Genomic DNA, 18,601 nt, shown 5'->3' with positions numbered 1-18,601 from the left:
AACAGCCTGGGCACCTGGAATGCTCCATCTCTCACACCCAGCCACTTCTTCCAAAATACTTGCCTCTGTTTCCTACTTCAGGAGGCCTAATCCCACAGAGAGGGTCCACGTCCACCCTCTTTACCAAAATTATACTCCAGAGGGGATGGGCCATTCCCCCAAAGGGAATTAGATATGTATTAGTGTCAGCAAGAGCTAGTACTAGATTTCTTTATCTGCTGGGATTTTCGTAATCTGGGATTGGAAATTCAACTTCTCTTTTATATAACTTTTTATTATTGGCAAGGTCAAGTGTACAAAATCAGAATGTGCCTTTAGTCAATTTCATCAGTGATCAGCACTTGGTCATATTGAATCTGCACCTCTCCCCTCCTCCCAAGTTGGTTATTTGTTTTTATGAATTTTTTTGAAGTCAAAACAGTATGTCCTGCTGTGCTCACATGGATATGCCCACACCCTGAATGAGAGGTACCAATGTGTTACTGATCATGCTGGGCTCTTTGTCATGGCGCAGATTCTTAGGTCTACCCAGGACTTAATTCTGATGAAACTGCATTTGGAGTAACGACGTCTTCCATTTGGCTCTCTCTGTCTGGACTCCAGGGGTTTAAGCCGAGCTCCGGAACAGTCCAGGAGTTGAATTTCCGCAGCAGCAAGAATGTGTGGGGGTACTTCAGCGTGGCTGCTACTGGTGGCTTACACGAATTTGCGGATTCCCAGTTCGGGCACTGCTTCTCCTGGGGAGAAAACCGGGAAGAGGCCATTTCGTCAGTATCTCCCTTTCTCCTTCCCTCCCTCCTTTCCCTCGTCCCTCCCTTTCTTCAGGAAACTAAGTTAGCCTGTGACTCCAGACGCAGGAGCACTTTAGGTCAAGGGAGCTGAGTCGCAGAGCAGACTATGTTAAATGCCCTAAGTTGAAGTCCAAGATCAAAGTCTGCTTTCTTCCCGTCTTGGAGGTCCCGGAAGGACCATGGGCTCACCAAGGGCATTTGGTCTTGAGCTTATTACAGGCTGAACTTGAAGGAGATCCAGAGAATATGCAGGTTGATTCCAAAAGTTTAAAAGGTGCTGAGGACTATAGCTTTATAAGAAAAAGTGTGTATGTGTGTTGCGGGGGTGGGTACTCCTTTAAATGTAAACCCCACGAACAGTCCCTGGAGAAACCCACACTGACCACGGGGCCCCTGCATCTTACATTTCTCCTGCCTTGACCTGTGCACAAAAAGGTGAAAACCAGTTCCCTTTGTAATGAAACATTCTTGTGTGGGTAGATAATTGTCCTTTAGGGTGAAAAATCCCAAAAACATTTGGATATTTTGTTTAAAAAGCATTGAAATCTGTCTGGCCCAGAGCACTTAGTCATTATGAATAAAATTGGGTTTAGTGGTTTTGATGAGAGGATTTTCTTTACTAGCTTCAAATAATTAGTGTTAATCATGCTTGGTGAAAAACTGAGCCCTTTAAGCTGAAGAAGGATTGCAGCAAATGAGGTGAGAGGGAGGCCACGCAGCCCTGTCCACTCAGAATGAAATGGCCTGTGGCTTGTCCCATCTGTGAGTGACCAGTAGTAACTCTAACAGAATTCATAGGGAAAGATTCAGCTTTTCCTATTGCTTGTCAGAGGGGGGATCAACTATCCCAGTTTTCATGGGACTGAGGGTTTCCCAGCATGTGGGATTTCTTGGGGCAGAAACTGGGAAAGTCCTGAGCGAGCTGGGACAGCCCGGTCACCCTTGAGTCCAGTGGTTTGCGTCTTAGATGCAGGTTTCCATCCCCAAACTGACTTTCCGTAACCTATTGATGCCCTCATCTGACCTCACTGCATCTGCATTTTCTCACCCCCAGCTGGGGTTATGTCCCTCTGCCACACCTGCTAACAGCCCCGGGAACAGGTGTGAAGGCTCTTCTCTCCGAGGAAGAGAAGCGTTCTAATGCCTCTTTTTCTTGAGCGTTTGCCCCCAGATGCTCCCTTTGATTTCAGCCCTTTGGCCTGGAGGCCCAGTGTGGGGGGAGGCAGCCCTTCTGGTAGGTGGGAGGTGACCAACTACTGTGGCACATGCAGGCTGGTGACCACCACGCCCCACTGGGGTAACAGCATCGGCCATCCACAGGTGCACCCTGCACTCACTGGGCAGAGCAGCCGGCCCAGCAGCACCAGCGCATGGACATTAGAATAGGTCATGGGGAGAAGAGAGGCAGAGCAACTGGCAGTGGTTCGGTTCCCATTTCCCAGATGAAGAAACCAAGGCCCAAAGCAGTTACATCACTTGCTTAAGATTACTTGCCAGTAGGTCCTGGAAGGAGCTGGGTTTTTGCCTGGGCTGACTCAGGGCCCTCTCAGTTTCCCTGCCGTTCTGGCTTTCTGAGAACCAGCAGGAACTCTATTGACACCTGTATAAATTTGGGAAACAATCTATGCCTTTCCTCTCAAGGAACATGGTGGTGGCTTTGAAGGAACTTTCCATCCGGGGTGACTTCAGGACCACCGTAGAGTATCTCATTAACCTGCTGGAGACGGAGAGCTTCCAGAACAATGACATCGACACTGGGTGGTTGGACCACCTCATCGCCGAGAAAGTGCAGGTCGGGAGCTGCTGGCACCTCCCCTTGGGGTCACAGAGACCCCCCATCCCCATCGCCCCAGCTCCCTGTGAGCTTGGTTGCCATGGTCCCTGAAGCACAGTCTTTCCTAGGCTGAGAAGCCAGATATCATGCTCGGGGTGGTGTGCGGAGCCTTGAATGTGGCCGATGCAATGTTCAGAACCTGCATGACGGATTTCCTACACTCCCTGGAAAGGTGGGGTGCATGGGGAATTCTTTTCCCCTTTTGGGGTGTGTGTCAGGGGCAAGTAAGGCAGAACATGCTTTGTTTGCCAATGAGTCACCAGGCAATTAGCACATCCCACCTGTCTGCTTGCCTCTGAAATTTCCTGGATAAACGTGGGCTGCCCTGCAAGAGGCTGGTGGGGCTGGGATTCTCCCGGCCAAGGCAGCAGTCAGCATACAGATCGTATGTACTCCTGACGGCTTGTAGAGGGTAAAAATCACAACACTCAGGAGGTAGAGAGGAGGTAGTTTGAGAAGTGAAGTGTGTTGTAAGTCACCTCTACACACGGTTCTTTCCCAGACCCTCACCTGAACCAGAAGGTGGCTAGTGAAGCGGACCAGCACGGAAGCCGTCAGGTGCCCACTATTAGGGCAGATCAGGCATTCTCAGCCTCGGCACCATTAACATTTTGGGTTGGTGCCCTTCTTTATTGTAGGGGCTGTCCTGGGCATTGTGGAAGGTTAGCCATATCCCTGGCCCCATCCATAGTGTCCACCTCAGGAAGTCACAACAATCAAATATGTCTCTGGACATTGCCAAATGTCCCAGGGGTAGAGGCAAAAATTGCACTTGTTTGAGAAACACTGTGATGGCAGATGAAAGTACCAAAAAGAAGAGGAGGATAAAAGATTTCAGTACTTGGCTGTCATGCTCTTGAATGGCAATAGAATCTCAATGCATGCGTGCGCTGGTTTCTTTCCTAATCAGGTGGCAGGATTCCCAGGCAGTGGATTTTTTCCAGGAAGAAGCCATTATGGAATTTGCTTCCTGGAAAGCGCTTTTGAAATTTTCCATCCTTCAGCAAGTGTTTCCTTACGTTCTGAGGAATGTCAGGTTCCTTGGGATTATCCAGGTTCCTTGTCATTTAATCAGATTTAGCTTTTTTAGTATGGCCAGGTATACATGCTTAGGAGGGGCAAAGAGCTGGGAGATTTTCTTAAATCCAGAGGATGCCTGCAGAGTTCTCAGTGACTCCCAGGGCTGACGGCAGGTCTGTCTTCTCTTTCAGGGGCCAGGTCCTCCCTGCAGATTCTCTGCTGAACATCGTGGACGTGGAATTAATTTATGGAGGCATTAAGTACATTCTCAAGGTAAACACCCCATGTTTCTCTGATGTCTCTAACATTCTGGAGGTTTGAGGGAGTTTTATTTGTGCAATGAGCCATTCCTGGACTGGCTTTTCTCAGGCTTGGGTCCCAGGACTCCCCGTGTGGTCTCATGACCTTGAAACTAAGCACTTTGGGTTTCTGAACAGGTTATTTTGAGCAGTCTGCACCGGGAGTGTGTATTAGTTTCTTGTTCTAACAAAATACCATAAACTGATAGCTTCAAACAACAGAAAGTCATTCTCTCACAATTCTGGAGGCCAGAAGCCCCAAATCAAAGTTGTCCAGGGTGTGGCCTCTTTGAAGGCTCCAGGGAAGAATCTGTTCCTTCCTAGCTCCTCCTGGTTCTGGGCAGGCCTCGGTGTTCTTTGGCTTGTAGGCCATCACTCCCGTCTCTGCCTCCAGCTTCATGTGGCCGCCTTCTCTGTGCGTGTTTGTCTCCACTTTGTTTTCCTTCGATGCCTGTGTGTCTGGGTCTCTTCTCTTGCATGAAGACCAGTCACATTGGATTTAAGACCCACCCTAATCCAGTATGAACTCATTTTTACATGTGCAAAGACCCTATTTCCAAATAAGGTCGCATTCTGAGGTTTTGGGAAGGACATGAATTTTGGGGGACGCTGTCCAACTCAGTGTGTTGTGTGAGCAGGACCATTGCTGAGCTGGCATCGTGTCCAGGTCCTCAGGCTCTGAGGCTGCCTTTTCCTGTGTCTCTGCACCAAGAATCAATGTGTGGGTTTCTGACCTCTTCCTGGTCCACCTCTGGCTTCCTTGGAGCTTGCTCAGGGGTGCTTTCCTCTGTCAGAAGCATCAGGTTACCCTTCCTGGGCTGTCCGAGGTCAACTCAGTGGAGATTGTCAGAGAATATCTGAGATATGCAGGCACAGGGTGAGGTCCTGGGTCCAAACTGGGGAACCTGTGGGGCATAGTGTTCCTGGTAAGACAAAGCCAGCCTGGCACTTCCCAACTTTACATTCTAGGGAGAGAAAAGATGACAGGTTCATTTCTAATATTGCTAAGCACATGTTGAACTTTGAACTTTGGCAATTTTCAATCTTAGTTCAGCCAAATGAGCATGCTACCCATGAGGTGTGCTGTAAAACCAGTCCCCTTTTACCCCTACTCCTCCAAGCTTCTTGGCTGCCTTTGGGGACCTGGGTTCTCCAATTCAATTTTAAATACAGCACATGCTCATTGCATAAAATTTCAAAGTTTCAAACAAGCATAAAGGACCTGAAAGACAAATCCACCACTCATTGACCCCTGGAAATGATCCCTATGAACATTGCAGCAGATTTCTTTCTATTTTTTTTCTTACCCATTGCTTTTACAAAGTTGAGATCACGGTGCAAATACAGTTTTCCTGCTTTGATGTCAGCATGGCATAAAGTCTCGCTGTGTTATTAACAAATTTAACATCAGTTTAGTGTCTGCAGTACTGTCCAATAGAACTTTCCATAGGGATGGGAATGTTCTCTATCTCCTCTGTCCAGTGTGAGCCACCTGTGGCTATTGAGCAGTTGAAACATGGCCAGTGTAACTGAGGAACTGAATTTTATGTGTCATTTCATTTTAATTAATTTGTGTTTGCATAACCGTGGGTGGCTATAGGCTACCTTATTTGACAGTGCAGGTCTCGAGTATTTCATTGGAAGGTTGTTGATAACTAGTTTGGTTCTAACTCTTACTGTTGCCATAAATAGTGTTGCAATAAATACTTCTTTATTCCTTGCTGTCTCTCTGTCTTAAAATATGTGTTTTACAGGTTGAGGGCTCTTCAGGATGTTTTTTTTTCTGAGAGAGAACACACACATTGAACCGAGGGCCAGTCAGGGCTGGTACTTCAGATTGAAACTCAGAGGCCAGGACCTGCCTCCTGTTCCTCTCCTGAGTGTCCCAAACCTCTCGCACCCGGGGGCAGAGCCCTGGTTACTGGTGGAATTTCCAGGGCTGCCTCACCCACAGCGAGACCCCCTCCACCTGCTGCTTGGGGTGGATGCCTGGAGGCGGGAATTAGAAGGAAGCCCCCAGCCCCCAAGGGCGCACAGGTGGCCAGGGATGGCCAGACGGGGGCTATACCTGTGGCCAATGGCCATTAGCCTACCCATGGGGCAGGTGTGGTGCACTCATTCCAGGCTCTTGCCAGCCCCCCTGGCCGCTCCCGTGTGGGGAATGAAGGCTGGGAAATGAGAGGTGGAGGGGTCCACCCTGGTACTCCTGTAGGGGACACTAGCCCTTGCTTGGCAGGGGGCCAGACAGTGCTCTGGAGGCACGGGGACAAGCAGGCATCCTGAATTCAGGTGGGGACATTGCTCCTGTCTCCCCAGGTGGCCCGGCAGTCTCTGACCATGTTTGTCCTCATTATGAATGGCTGTCACATTGAGATTGATGCCCACCGGCTGAATGACGGTGGACTGCTGCTGTCCTACAACGGTAGCAGCTACACCACCTACATGAAAGAAGAGGTCGACAGGTATGTGGGGCGGGGGCCACACAGAGCCGGCCCTCTCCCATGGGGTTCCAAAATACAAAGCCAGCCTGTGTGCAGCCCAAAGTGCCTACTCCTATAAATGCTGGGGCCCTTGGAGAGGTTAATCTCTTGGCTGGAGTTCCACGCAACTGGCAGATATTCATGGGAGGCTCTCAGCCCCATGGCCTGTGAAGTGTGTGACCAGATGCCAGCTGCCCTGTGTCTGAGCTGCAGTGTCCCCACTCATCCGAGCACAGGCTTGGAGGGGATGCAGCCATCCAGTTAGGGCGGCAGCTGATAGTGGAGCCTCTGCTTGAACTGGGCACAGGGCTACGGGTTGGGGTAGAACCACGGTCATGACTCTTGGAACCTGTGGGGGAACATGGCCCCCACATTAAACAAGGAGACAGTGGCAGGAAGTGTCACTGTGTGCCTGGGTGGATGAAATACAGAACGCCTTGGAAGCACCCAAAGACCCTCCTTTCCGGTGTGCCTGACCGCTGACCTCATGCACTGAACTGTAGACCAGCCCTGCTGAGCAGGCGGCACAGACCCCGCAGCCAAGGAGAATGGGGTCGGAGTAGGAATGGGGGTGCCAGAGGCCCCATGCCTGAACAAGCTCCAGCTACAGTGGAGTCTCCCTTTGATCCTCGAGGTTTTGGAAGAAGGCAGACTAGATTCATCCCAGGCAGAGCAGTGTTTTATTACCTCTGTACTCATGCTCTGTGTGCCAAGAATATTCAAGATTATCATTGGCCCCACGCAGGGGGCATGCTTTCCCCAGTTACAAGGGGAAGACTTACAGTCAGTAAATATTTATTGAACGATATTTATCGATTGCTTTCTCTGCGCCTGTTTGAATTATGTCAGCAAAGGAACTAGGTTTTAGCCAGAAAAGGGTCGTGCCCTCTGCTCACCCAGTTCACTCCCATTATCTCTACAGTAACTGTCAAACCACCATTTGGGAAAGTGGACTCCCCCAAAACATAGGGTGTACTCATGGCTGCTTATAGGAAGGGGGAAATACTGTCAAAAGCCTAACTTGGGCATGTTGGGTCAATAGTACCCCCCAATCCACTCTCCCTCACCCCCACTCAGTTACCGAATTACCATCGGCAACAAGACATGCGTGTTTGAGAAGGAGAATGATCCCACAGTCCTGAGGTCCCGTTCGGCTGGGAAGCTGATGCAGTACATGGTGGAGGATGGGGGTCATGTCGAGGCTGGGAGCAGCTACGCTGAGATTGAGGTGAGCACGGGGCTGGCCCTTGGGGTGGGGCTGTAGCCAGGCTTCCCCTGAACCCCTGCTCCCCCGGGGAGGGCCATCCGGCATTGCTTCTGCACCCACAGGCCTCACTGTCATCTGGGCTGTTGTCTGCAAAGTCCTGAGAGGGCCAGTGTGGAGGGTTTAGCCCCAAATCCCTGCAGTATTCAAAGGAAAAATCTCAAAAATGTACACCTCTCTAGGAATGAGCAAGAATTGATTAATCAGTGATGGTGACAATTAAAAAATGGTGCACCAACATTGCAAAGCACTTACCACATAGCAGGCACTATTAAAAGCATTTTACCTATCTTCAATTACCTTCTTTAATTTTCTTAGCAATCATAGGATTGATTACGCACAAATATGATCCCTATTTTATGCATGAGGAAGCAGGGCCCAGGCACGCCCCTTCAGGGTCACACAAATCAGAATTCAGACCCGGCCTCTTTCCCATGCTACCAAGGAAAAGAGTAATGATAACGGCAAAGAAAATCCAGCAATTGCAGGAGTAAGATTTGTTGGCCTCCTTCCATGTGAAGGTTCTTCATCTTGTTTAATCCTTGTAAGAGCCCCATGAGGCAAGACTGGTGTTACTCCCCACTTTATGGGTGGGGAAACTGAGGCTCAGAGAGGGGAAGGCACTGGCTGGAGATCATGGAGTGATGGGTGGGGTGCTGGGGTTCCAGCCCAGGCCTGGCTGACTTGGGTGCCCCAGCTGTGAACTGCCAGACCAGCCCTGACTGTCTGCCGCTCACACCACCGTAACAAAGCTCATCACATCCACGTATGCAGACCCTCAGGCCACTTAACGGGGCTGATGACTATACAACAAACACACTCTTCATTTTACAAAGTGTGCCCAGAGGGTTTTCTCACTGCTTTTAAAAAAGAAGCTGGTCACAGAATGCACATTTTAGTAATCACCCTATGTAGTATGATTTATGTGTGTTCCTAAGAGAGAGACTTTACTTTTGAAAAAGAGATTAGTTTCCTTGTCTGTAAAATGGGCACTGTAAACACTCACCTTCCCAGCCAGCTTTGCAGATGGAGAGGATTCATGAACAGCACTGGCACACAGGAGTCTTTGGTAAATGCTAGTGCCCTCCAGCCTTTCCACTTGAACTCTGCCCAGGGAGACACTCTATTTAAATGACACAGTTCCCATGCTAGAGTTACTAGTTCTGAGTGACTGGGTGTCACACACACAGGCCAGTCCTGCTGGGCTCCTTTATATTTACTCTTTCTGCCAAACAGGTGATGAAGATGGTCATGGCCCTGAGCGTGCAGGAAAGTGGCCGGGTGAGATACGTCAAGCGTCCCGGGGCCATGCTGGAAGCAGGCTGCCTGGTGGCCAGGCTGGAGCTTGATGATCCTTCTAAAGTGCACCCGGTATGTAGCCCCTGACACAGCACGTCAGACTGCTGGTTCTTCTGCTGTAACTGCTCCCAGCAGCCAGCGTGTTGGGTGCAGAAACAAGGCTACCTTTGCTCAAATCCCTCTTAGTGGCTCCCCACCCAGTTACAGTAAAATCCAAGTTCTGATGACCAGCAAGACCCCAGATGTGCTGTCTTCCCTGCCTTCCTCCTAGGCCCATCCACTCTCCTTCCCTTAGCAGAACACGCTAGACCCCTCTGCACAGGGCCTGCCCCCTCTGCCTGGCAGGACCTTCCCCCTTCCTTGCAGGGCTCACCTTCTTGCCTCCCACAAGCGTTTACACTGGGATGTCATCCCCCCACTGAGGCCTTTCTGGTCCACCTTTAAAAATTTTTCAATATATATATATTTTAGAGCAGTTTTAGATTTGCAGGTATATTTGAGCAGACAATATAGAGAGTTCCTATATGCCCCACCCAGCGTTTCTGTTGGTAACATCTTGCATTAGATGGTACCTTTGTCACGATCAGTGAAGCGATATTGGTATGTTACTAACTAAAGCACACACCTTCTGCAGATTTCCTTAGTTCATTTTTTAAATTGTGGTAAAATATACATAACATAAAATTTACTGTCTTACCTATTTTGAAGTGTACAGTTCTTTAGCGTCAAGTACATGCTTGTTGTACAATCATCATCACCATCCATCTCCAGAACACACTATTTTATGAAACTAAAACTCTTTCCCCATGAAACACTTAACTCCCCATCCCACCTCACCCACCTCCGGGCAGCCGCTATTCTACTTTCTGTCCCTATGAATTTGGCTACTCCACAAACAGTAGAATTATACATACTTGGCATAATGTCCTCAGGTTTATCCGTGTTAGAGCATGAACCAGAATTCCATTCCTTTTTAAGGCTGAATAATACTCCATTGTGTGGGTATGCCACATTTGCTTATCCACTCATCCGTTGATGGACACTTGGGCTGCTTCTACCTTGACTATTGGGAATAATGCTGCTGTGAACTTGATGTATGATCCCCTTAGCTATAACTAATGTCCACGATCCTGTCTGGGTCAGTGCATTATTAATAGTTGTCATATCTCCATATGACTGCTCTTTAAAGTTGCGTGCATACACGGACACACACACACACACACACACACACCCTCTGTTTCACACTCCTGTCCTCCCCTTGATATCCTCTCCCAAACATTCATCACTATCACACTGAGGATGTACCTCACTGATTGTCCTATTGACATTTTGTTTGGCCTCCACTAGATTAGAAACACTGTGAGAACACTGCTTTTCATTTTTCTTAACCACTGCAGATTCCCAGTTCCTAAAACAGGGCCTGGCACATAGTAGGTGCTCTGTGGGTATTTGCTGGATAAACATACAACAGAGGTACAGCTGCCGTGGGTCAGCATCCTGTCCTGGGGACCAGCAGATGGTGAGCGACTGTTTGTTGTGTGGCCTCAAACTCAGGCTCCTGCTAACCTCCGATTTAGATCTTGTTAATTAATCGTTCAGCGTTTGTTAAGCCTTCCTGTTATTAAGACTGAGTTCTGAGGTCGAGGACTACTCTTTTTATCATTGTATCCTTGGTGCCCAGCACAGTGCTTGAGAGCATAGAGTGTACTCAGAAAAGAACAGGTCTTGGTGATGAATGAATGAATGTCTCCACCCTCCTAAGAAAGCCATGCATACAGGGAGGTAGCCAGACAGTCATGTGTGTGTTATTTTTTTCTCTACAATAATTAGTATATGTATCCAGAAAAAAATGCTAAAAAAGCATTTTAAAAAATCAAATTATCTCTTTTCTCCAGAATATTCTATTCTGTTTGTTTTTTCCTCATTTAAAAAGTTATTCTCTTTAGGGGGCTCCCTAAACCAGAAATAGACTGAGCCTTTTTAGGTCACTGGGAAGATCTATGTACCTACACCATGACTCCTTTGAGCCAACATTTCCTGGCACGGTTCCTGAGATAGGGCCCAGCCACTAGTCCCTGTAGGCTCATATATGCCTGAGCTAAGCCCTTGTCACTCAGTGAATGCAGTAGGAGGGGCTGCCTTTGGGCCCTGGCTGTGGGGTCTGCGACGGAGAAGCCAGCGTCAGATTGTGAGGTAAACCCTGTGGTTAATCTTTTTTTTAAAATTTATTTTGATATCATTCATCTATAATTACATGAAGGACATTATATTTACTAGGCTCCCCACTTCACCAAGTCCCCCCCACATCCTCATTCACAGTCACTGTCCATCAACATAGTAAGATGCTGTAGAATCACTACTTGTCTTCTCTGTGTTGCACAGCCCTCCCCGTGCCCCCACAACACTATACATGCTAATCATAAGGCCCCCTTTCTTTTCTTCCCGCCCTTATCCCTCCCTTCCCACCCGTCCTCCCCAGTCCCTTTCCCTTTGGTAACTATTAGTCCATTCTTGGGTTCTGTGCTTCTGCTGCTGTTTTGTTCCTTCAGTTTTCTTTTGTCTTATACTCCACATATGAGTGAGATCATTTGGTACTTTTCTTTCTCCGCCTGGTTTATTTCACTGAGCATAATACCCTCTAGCTCCATCCATGTTGCGAATGGTAGGATTTGTTTTTTTCTTAGGGCTGCATAATATTCCATTGTGTATATGTACCACATCTTCTTTATCCAATTATCTACTGATGGACATTTAGGTTGCTTCCATATCTTGGCTATTGTAAATAGTGCAGCAATAAACATAGGGGTGCATCTGTCTTTTTCAAACTGGAGTGCTGCATTCTTAGGGTAGATTCCTAGAAGTGGAATTCCTGGGTCAAATGGTATTTCTATTTTGAGCATTTTGAGGAACCTCCATACTGCTTTCCATAATGGTTGAACTAATTTACATTCCCACCAGCAGTGTAAGAGGGTTCCCCTTTCTCCACAACCTCGCCAACATTTGTTGTTATTTGTCTTTTGGATGGTTGCCATCCTTAGTGGTGTAAGATGATATCTCATTGTGGTATTAATTTGCATTTCTCTGATGACAAGCGATGTGGAGCATCTTTTCATGAGTCTGTTGGCCATCTGAATTTCTTCTTTAGAGAACTGTCTGTTCAGCTCCTCTGCCCATTTTTTAATTGGATTATTTGCTTTTTGTTTGTTGAGATGTGTGAGCTCTTTATATATTTTGGATGTCAACCCTTTATCTGATCTGTCATTTTCAAATATATTCTCCCATACTGTAGGATACATTTTTGTTCTATTGATGGTGTCCTTTGCTGTACAGAAGCTTTTCAGTTTGATATAGTCCCATTTGTTCATTTTTGCATTTGTTTCCCTTGCCTGGGGAGATATATTCAAGAAGAGGTCACTCATGTTTATGTCTAAGAGATTTTTGCCTATGTTTTTTTCTAAGAGTTTTATGGTTTCATGACTTATATTCAGGTCTTTGATCCATTTCGAATTTACTTTTATGTATGGGGTTAGACAGTGATCCAGTTTCATTCTCTTACATGTAGCTGTCCAGTTTTGCCAGCACCATCTGTTGAAGAGACTGTCATTTCACCATTGTATGTCCATGGCCCCTTTATCGAATATTAGTTGACCATATATGTTTGGGTTAATGTTTCGAGTCTCTATTCTGTTCCATTGGTCTGTGGCTCTGTTCTTGTGCCAGTACCAAATTGTCTTGATTACTGTGGCTTTGTAGTAGAGCTTGAAGTTGGGGAGTGAGATCCCCGCCACTTTATTCTTCCTTCTCAGGATTGCTTTAGCTATTCGGGGTCTTTGGTGTTTCCATATGAATTTTTGAACTATTTGTTCCAGTTCATTGAAGAAAGCTGTTGGTAATTTGATAGGGATTGCATTGAATCTGTATATTGCTTTGGGCAGGATGGCCACTTTGATGATATTAATTCTTCCTAGCCAAGAGCATGGGATGAGTTTCCATTTGTTAGTGACCTCTTTAATTTCTCTTAAGAGTGTCTTATAGTTTTCAGGGTATAGGTCTTTCACTTCCTTGGTTAGGTTTATTCCTAGGTATTTTATTCTTTTTGTTGCTATTATGAATGGAATTGTCTTCCTGATTTCTCTTTCTACTGTTTCATTGTTAGTGTATAGGAAAGCCACAGATTTCTGTGTGTTAATTTTGTATCCTGCAACTTTGCTGAATTCCAATATTAGCTCTAGTAGTTTCGGAGTGGAGTCTTTAGGGTTTTTTATGTACAATATCATGTCATCTGCAAATAGTGACAGTTTAACTTCTTCTTTACCAATCTGGATTCCTTGTATTTCTTTGTTTTGTCTAATTGCCATGTCTAGGACCTCCAGTACTATGTTGAATAACAGTGGGGAGAGTGGGCATCCCTGTCTTGTTCCTGATCGCAGAGGAAAAGCTTCCAGCTTTTCGCTGTTCAGTATGATGTTGGCTGTGGGTTTATCATATATGGCCTTTATTATGTTGAGGTACTTGCCCTCTATACCCATTTTGTTGAGAGTTTTTATCATGAATGGATGTTGAATTTTATCGAATGCTTTTTCAGCATCTATGGAGATGATCATGTGGTTTTTGTCTTTCTTTTTGTTGATGTGGTGGATGATATTGATGGACTTTCGAATGTTGTACCATCCTTGCATCCCTGGGATGAATCCCACTTGCTCATGGTGTACGATCCTTTTGATGTATTTTTGAATTCGGTTTGCTAATATTTTGTTGAGTATTTTTGCATCTACGTTCATCAGGGATATTGGTCTGTAGTTTTCTTTTTTGGTGGAGTCTTTGCCTGGTTTTGGGATTAGGGTGATGTTGGCTTCATAGAATGAGTTTGGGAGTATTCCCTCCTCTTCTATTTTTTGGAAAACTTTAAGGAGAATGGGTATTATGTCTTCCCTGTATGGCTGATAAAATTCCGAGGTAAATCCATCTGGCCCGGGGGTTTTGTTCTTTGGTAGTTTTTTGATTACCGCTTCAATTTCGTTGCTGGTAATTGGTCTGTTTAGATTTTCTGTTTCTTTCTGGGTCAGTCTTGGAAGGTTGTATTTTTCTAGGAAGTTGTCCATTTCTCCTAGGTTTCCCAGCTTGTTAGCATATAGGTTTTCATAGTGTTCTCTAATAATTCTTTGTATTTCTGTGGGGAGAAAGGGATTTTTCCTTTCTCGTTTCTGATACTGTTGATTTGTGTTGACTCTCTTTTCTTCTTAATAAGTCTGGCTAGAGGCTTATCTATTTTGTTTATTTTCTCAAAGAACCAGCTCTTGGTTTCATTGATTTTTGCTATTGTTTTATTCTTCTCAATTTTATTTATTTCTTCTCTGATCTTTATTATGTCCCTCCTTCTGCTGACCTTAGGCCTCATCTGTTCTTCTTTTTCCAATTTCGATAATTGTGACATTAGACCATTCATTTGGGATTGCTCTTCCTTTTTTAAATATGCTTGGATTGCTATATACTTTCCTCTTAAGACTGCTTTTGCTGTGTCCCACAGAAGTTGGGGCTTAGTGTTGTTGTTGTCATTTGTTTCCATATATTGCTGGATCTCCATTTTGATTTGGTCATTGATCCATTGATTATTTAGGAGAGTGTTGTTAAGCCTCCATGTGTTTGTGAGCCTCTTTGCTTTCTTTGTACAGTTTATTTCTAGTTTTATGCCTTTGTGGTCTGAAAAGTTGGTTGGTAGGATTTCAATCTTTTGGAATTTACTGAGGCTCTTTTTGTGGCCTAGTATGTAGTCTATTCTGGAGAATGTTCTATGTGCACTTAAGAAGAATGTGTATCCTGTTGCTTTTGGATGTTGAGTTCTGTAGATGTCTATTAGGTCCATCTGTTCTAGTGTGTTGTTCAGTGCCTCTGTGTCCTTACTTATTTTCTGTCTGGTGGATCCTTTGGAGTGAGTGGTGTGTTGAAGCTCCCTTGCTGTGGGTGTAGCCAGCCTCAGGCTGCTGTTCTGCTATGGTGGAGCCCTGGAGAGGTAATGAATGGGGGGCTGTTTGGCTGTTTACCTCCGTGAGGGTTCTCAGAGCTGTTGCCTGGGGTTTAGTGTGCCCGGATTTCCCTGGAATTTCCAGCTGCTGGACTGTGACCTGGGATGTTTCCGTCCAGCTGTGGCGTCCCTGTCCCTTTAAGACTTTCAGAAAGCACTCGCTTTTCTTTGTCACAGGGGTATCGGCTTCGGGACCCGCTCAGAGGTCTTGCTGCCCTGTTTCCCTAGTTTCCAGCACCCCACGCATGCACTGTGTCTGCGCTCTGGCCCGGATGGCTGGGGCTGGGTGCTCGGCAGTCCTGGACTCCGTCTCCCTTCCCGCTCCGACTCCTCTCCTCCCACCGGGAGCTGGGGTGAGGGGTGCTCGGGTCTTACCGGGCCGGGGCTTGTATCTTACCCCTTTCACCAGGCACTGGGTTCTCGCCGGTGTGGATGTAGTCTGGATGTTGTCCTGTGTCTTCTGGTCTCTCTTTTAGGATTAGTTGTATTTGTTGCATTTTCAAAAATATATATGTTTTTGGGAGGAGATTCCCACTGTCCTACTCACGCCGCCATCTTGGCTCTGCCCCCCTGTGGTTAATCTTGAAGGGCGAGAGGAGCCTGCAGGGCTGGGGGCCAGCAGAGCAGCACGTCTCAGACCTCTGGGTCTCCGTGCCTCACACAGGGTGACTTTCAGTGGACAGTTGTAGAATGAGTTAACAGATGAGCGGGCACACCAGTCAGTGTTGCCCCTTTGGGGCACCTTCCATTTTTTGGTTCTCTAAGGCTCAATGGTTATGATTTACAGAAAGCAGGTAGATTAATACAAGCATTTCATAAATTTCCAGCCTGCTGGGCATTTATTTTTGGAAGACTGAAAATAAATAGAGAAAATAGGGAGATAATCTGGGTTAGAAAGCCAAAATGAAGGAATCTAACCCCCTCCAAAATTATTTGGGGTACATAATAACTGACTGTGGCATTTGCAAAGAATGTTCGGGAAGCCCTAAGTTGTAACTTTCCCAGTGGATGTTTTTTTCAGTTTTTTTCCTCAGGCTTCTTCAGAACTATATTGTCTATACGTGCGGTGGTAGATCTGCCTCATGGCTGGGCTGTCTTGTCTCATGCAGGAGGCCGTGGTGTCCTTGACCTCTGCTTCCTGTTGTGTCTCCTCAGGCCAAGCCATTCACAGGAGAGCTCCCTTCCCAGCAAACCCTGCCCATCCTTGGGGAGAAACTGCACCAGGTTTTCCACGGGGTCCTGGAAAACCTGACCAACATTATGAGTGGCTACTGTCTGCCAGAGCCTATTTTTAGCATAAAGGTAGGTCACGGGTGAAGGGCAGATGTGTATTCTACCCCCGTGTGCAGGTCCCTGTCAAGAGCCGGAAGGATTCCCTCCGTGAGATCAGAGGTCATCTGGGAAGCAACGCATGAGAACGTCGGGTGCCCTCTGCTCTCTTTATAGAGGACCTGTTCTCAGGGAATTCCTCTGTTGGATTGTAGCCATTGGTCTGTGGTTCTCTTTGATGGTAAACTGTTGTAAAAGGTGCATTAGTTTTTTGTGGTCAACTCAGCACAGCTCAACACCTAGAACGTTCAGTCCTAAGTGAAGAAAGGAGTCCATATGGGTCACCCTCTGAAAGAGAGAGTGGGGGGGCTCTTGTCAGAAACAGTGCTATGGTTCTTCATCATCTGGGCAGAGGCTGTCTACTCGCTCTCTGGAGAAATAAGAAATTACATATTCACAGTCCTCTGTGGAAGGCCTGTAGTGCTAAACTCAACATCCATAGCAGGGAAACTGAGCTGCATCTCAGAACAGCAAATTGTGGTGGTGGCGGTGGTGGTGGTGACAGATCGTGGTGCTGCTGCTAATAATGAGGCGGGGCCTATAATGCCAGCCCCCATCTAGTACATACTGTGTGCCAGCTACTGCTCTAAGCCCTTAAAATGTATTAAGTCATTTAATCCTCCCATCAGCCTGTGAATTAGGAACTCCTTCTATTCCCATTGTGCAGGTGAGGAAAATGAGGCCCAGAGAGGTTAAGAAACTTGCCCTGTTTCACCCAAGAAGAGGCAAAGATGGGATTTGAACCCTGGTTTTTTGGCTTCAGGCCCATGCTCTTAGCTCCTATGCTCTGCTGCCTAATTGATTTTGCTACAGTTGCAACATTATTTAGTCTTTGTGCTTGCCTGCAGCATTTCATTTTTAAGCCTCACAGCCATGCTACAGGGTCAGGACCATTATTATCCTTCTCGTTCAGAGGCGGTCGGCATTTTGGCTGCTGGTAGACCCTAGGACAGCTGTTAAGGGTCTCTGGGGCTACATGGCCAGAGTTTTCTTCTTACTAGCTGGGTGTCTTTGGGTAACTTAATTAGCCTCTCTGTTTCATTTTCCTCAACTGTAAGTGGGCATAATAATTTACCTACTTTGCAGGGTTATGTCTGAGGATCAAATGAGAACGTGCACTTACAGGTTTAGAACAGTGTCTGGCACGAAGCAAGTGTCCCACAAATGTTAGCTTGTCATAAATGAGACCTTTATCCCCTCACCCCACTGGCCGTCTCCATGCATGGAGGGGGAGTGGGGCATTCTGGGTGGTGAAACTGGGTATTCCCCTGGTGGTCAGGGGGCCATTCCATCCTGGACTGTTCCAGAGACCACTGAGTCCAGATCATTGGCCACTCGAGCATGTGGGGCCTGCGCCAGTCGAGTGTGTTGGGTGCCCCATGGTGGGTCATGGTGCCCACACCCCTGCAGGGCCTCTGGCCAATGCTGTGTTTCCGCTGCAGCTGAAGGAGTGGGTGCAGAAGCTCATGGTGACCCTCCGGCACCCGTCACTGCCGCTGCTGGAGCTGCAGGACATCATGACCAGCGTGTCGGGCCACATCCCTGGCCCCGTGGAGAAGGCGGTGCGCAGGGTGATGGCTCAGTATGCCAGTAACATCACCTCAGTGCTGTGCCAGTTCCCCAGCCAGCAGGTGTGTGTCCGCCACCCAGCCCCCGTGCCTCCTCAGAGACTCACCTCCGTCTGTCTGGACTCTGGGCCTCCGATGTGGGGGAGCTGAAAGTTCTTTTGAGCCTCCTCTGCAGAATCCCCGCATTTTCCCCAAAGCAGCAGCAGTTTAGATAAACATGAACAGTTGCTAGGCCTCACTCTGTAAAACTCAGATTCAGAATAGCAGCAAGCCGTTGGTGCAAACAGAGCAAATGTCTTCCAAAAACGCGCTGGCCACAATCGAGGCATGTGTGAGTTTTGCTTGCAGCTTCTCTTCCTCTGGTCTTTCAAGGTAGTGATCTTAGGATTATATGTATATGTAGTATTTTTTTAAGATTGGAAACATTCCCAGGGGTGTATAAAATATCGCTAGTCAGTCTATGCTGGCCTCATTTGTTCTTTTTAAAATTTTTTTGGTGGGTTTTTTTTTGCTTTTCTGGTTTCTTTTGTCAAGCCTTTTAAAGGTAATTTGCATTTGGAGGAGCCCCCTGTGCCAAACCACCTTCTGCCCTCTGTGTGGTTAGAGCCACCTACCACTGTCACTCCCCTGCCCCCAGGAGTGATTTGGGGAGCTAGAGTTCAGCGTAGGTCAGATCATTCTCAGGGTCAACCACT

General features: G+C 47.0%; 1 protein-coding gene across 2 annotated transcripts in view; it reads left to right on the top strand.

Annotated features, from left to right (window-relative positions):
• Nucleotides 1-18,601, top strand: part of ACACB (acetyl-CoA carboxylase beta) — a 102,556-nt gene that overhangs the window by 48,429 nt on the left and 35,526 nt on the right. For both annotated transcript variants that reach the window (XM_036904003.2, XM_057492197.1), the window contains 9 exons: nt 604-767; nt 2,433-2,583; nt 2,694-2,797; nt 3,837-3,918; nt 6,261-6,406; nt 7,502-7,652; nt 8,925-9,059; nt 16,165-16,311; nt 17,781-17,969. In XM_036904003.2, the coding sequence (XP_036759898.2) occupies nt 604-767; nt 2,433-2,583; nt 2,694-2,797; nt 3,837-3,918; nt 6,261-6,406; nt 7,502-7,652; nt 8,925-9,059; nt 16,165-16,311; nt 17,781-17,969 (1,269 nt within the window). The remainder of the gene's footprint in view (nt 1-603; nt 768-2,432; nt 2,584-2,693; nt 2,798-3,836; nt 3,919-6,260; nt 6,407-7,501; nt 7,653-8,924; nt 9,060-16,164; nt 16,312-17,780; nt 17,970-18,601) is intronic.

The sequence above is a fragment of the Manis pentadactyla genome, chromosome 14 (genome assembly GCF_030020395.1).
Source record: "Manis pentadactyla isolate mManPen7 chromosome 14, mManPen7.hap1, whole genome shotgun sequence".
Taxonomy (NCBI): Eukaryota; Metazoa; Chordata; class Mammalia; order Pholidota; family Manidae; genus Manis; species Manis pentadactyla.
Note: the sequence above shows the minus strand (reverse complement) of the source record. Positions and strands in the feature narration are given on the sequence as shown.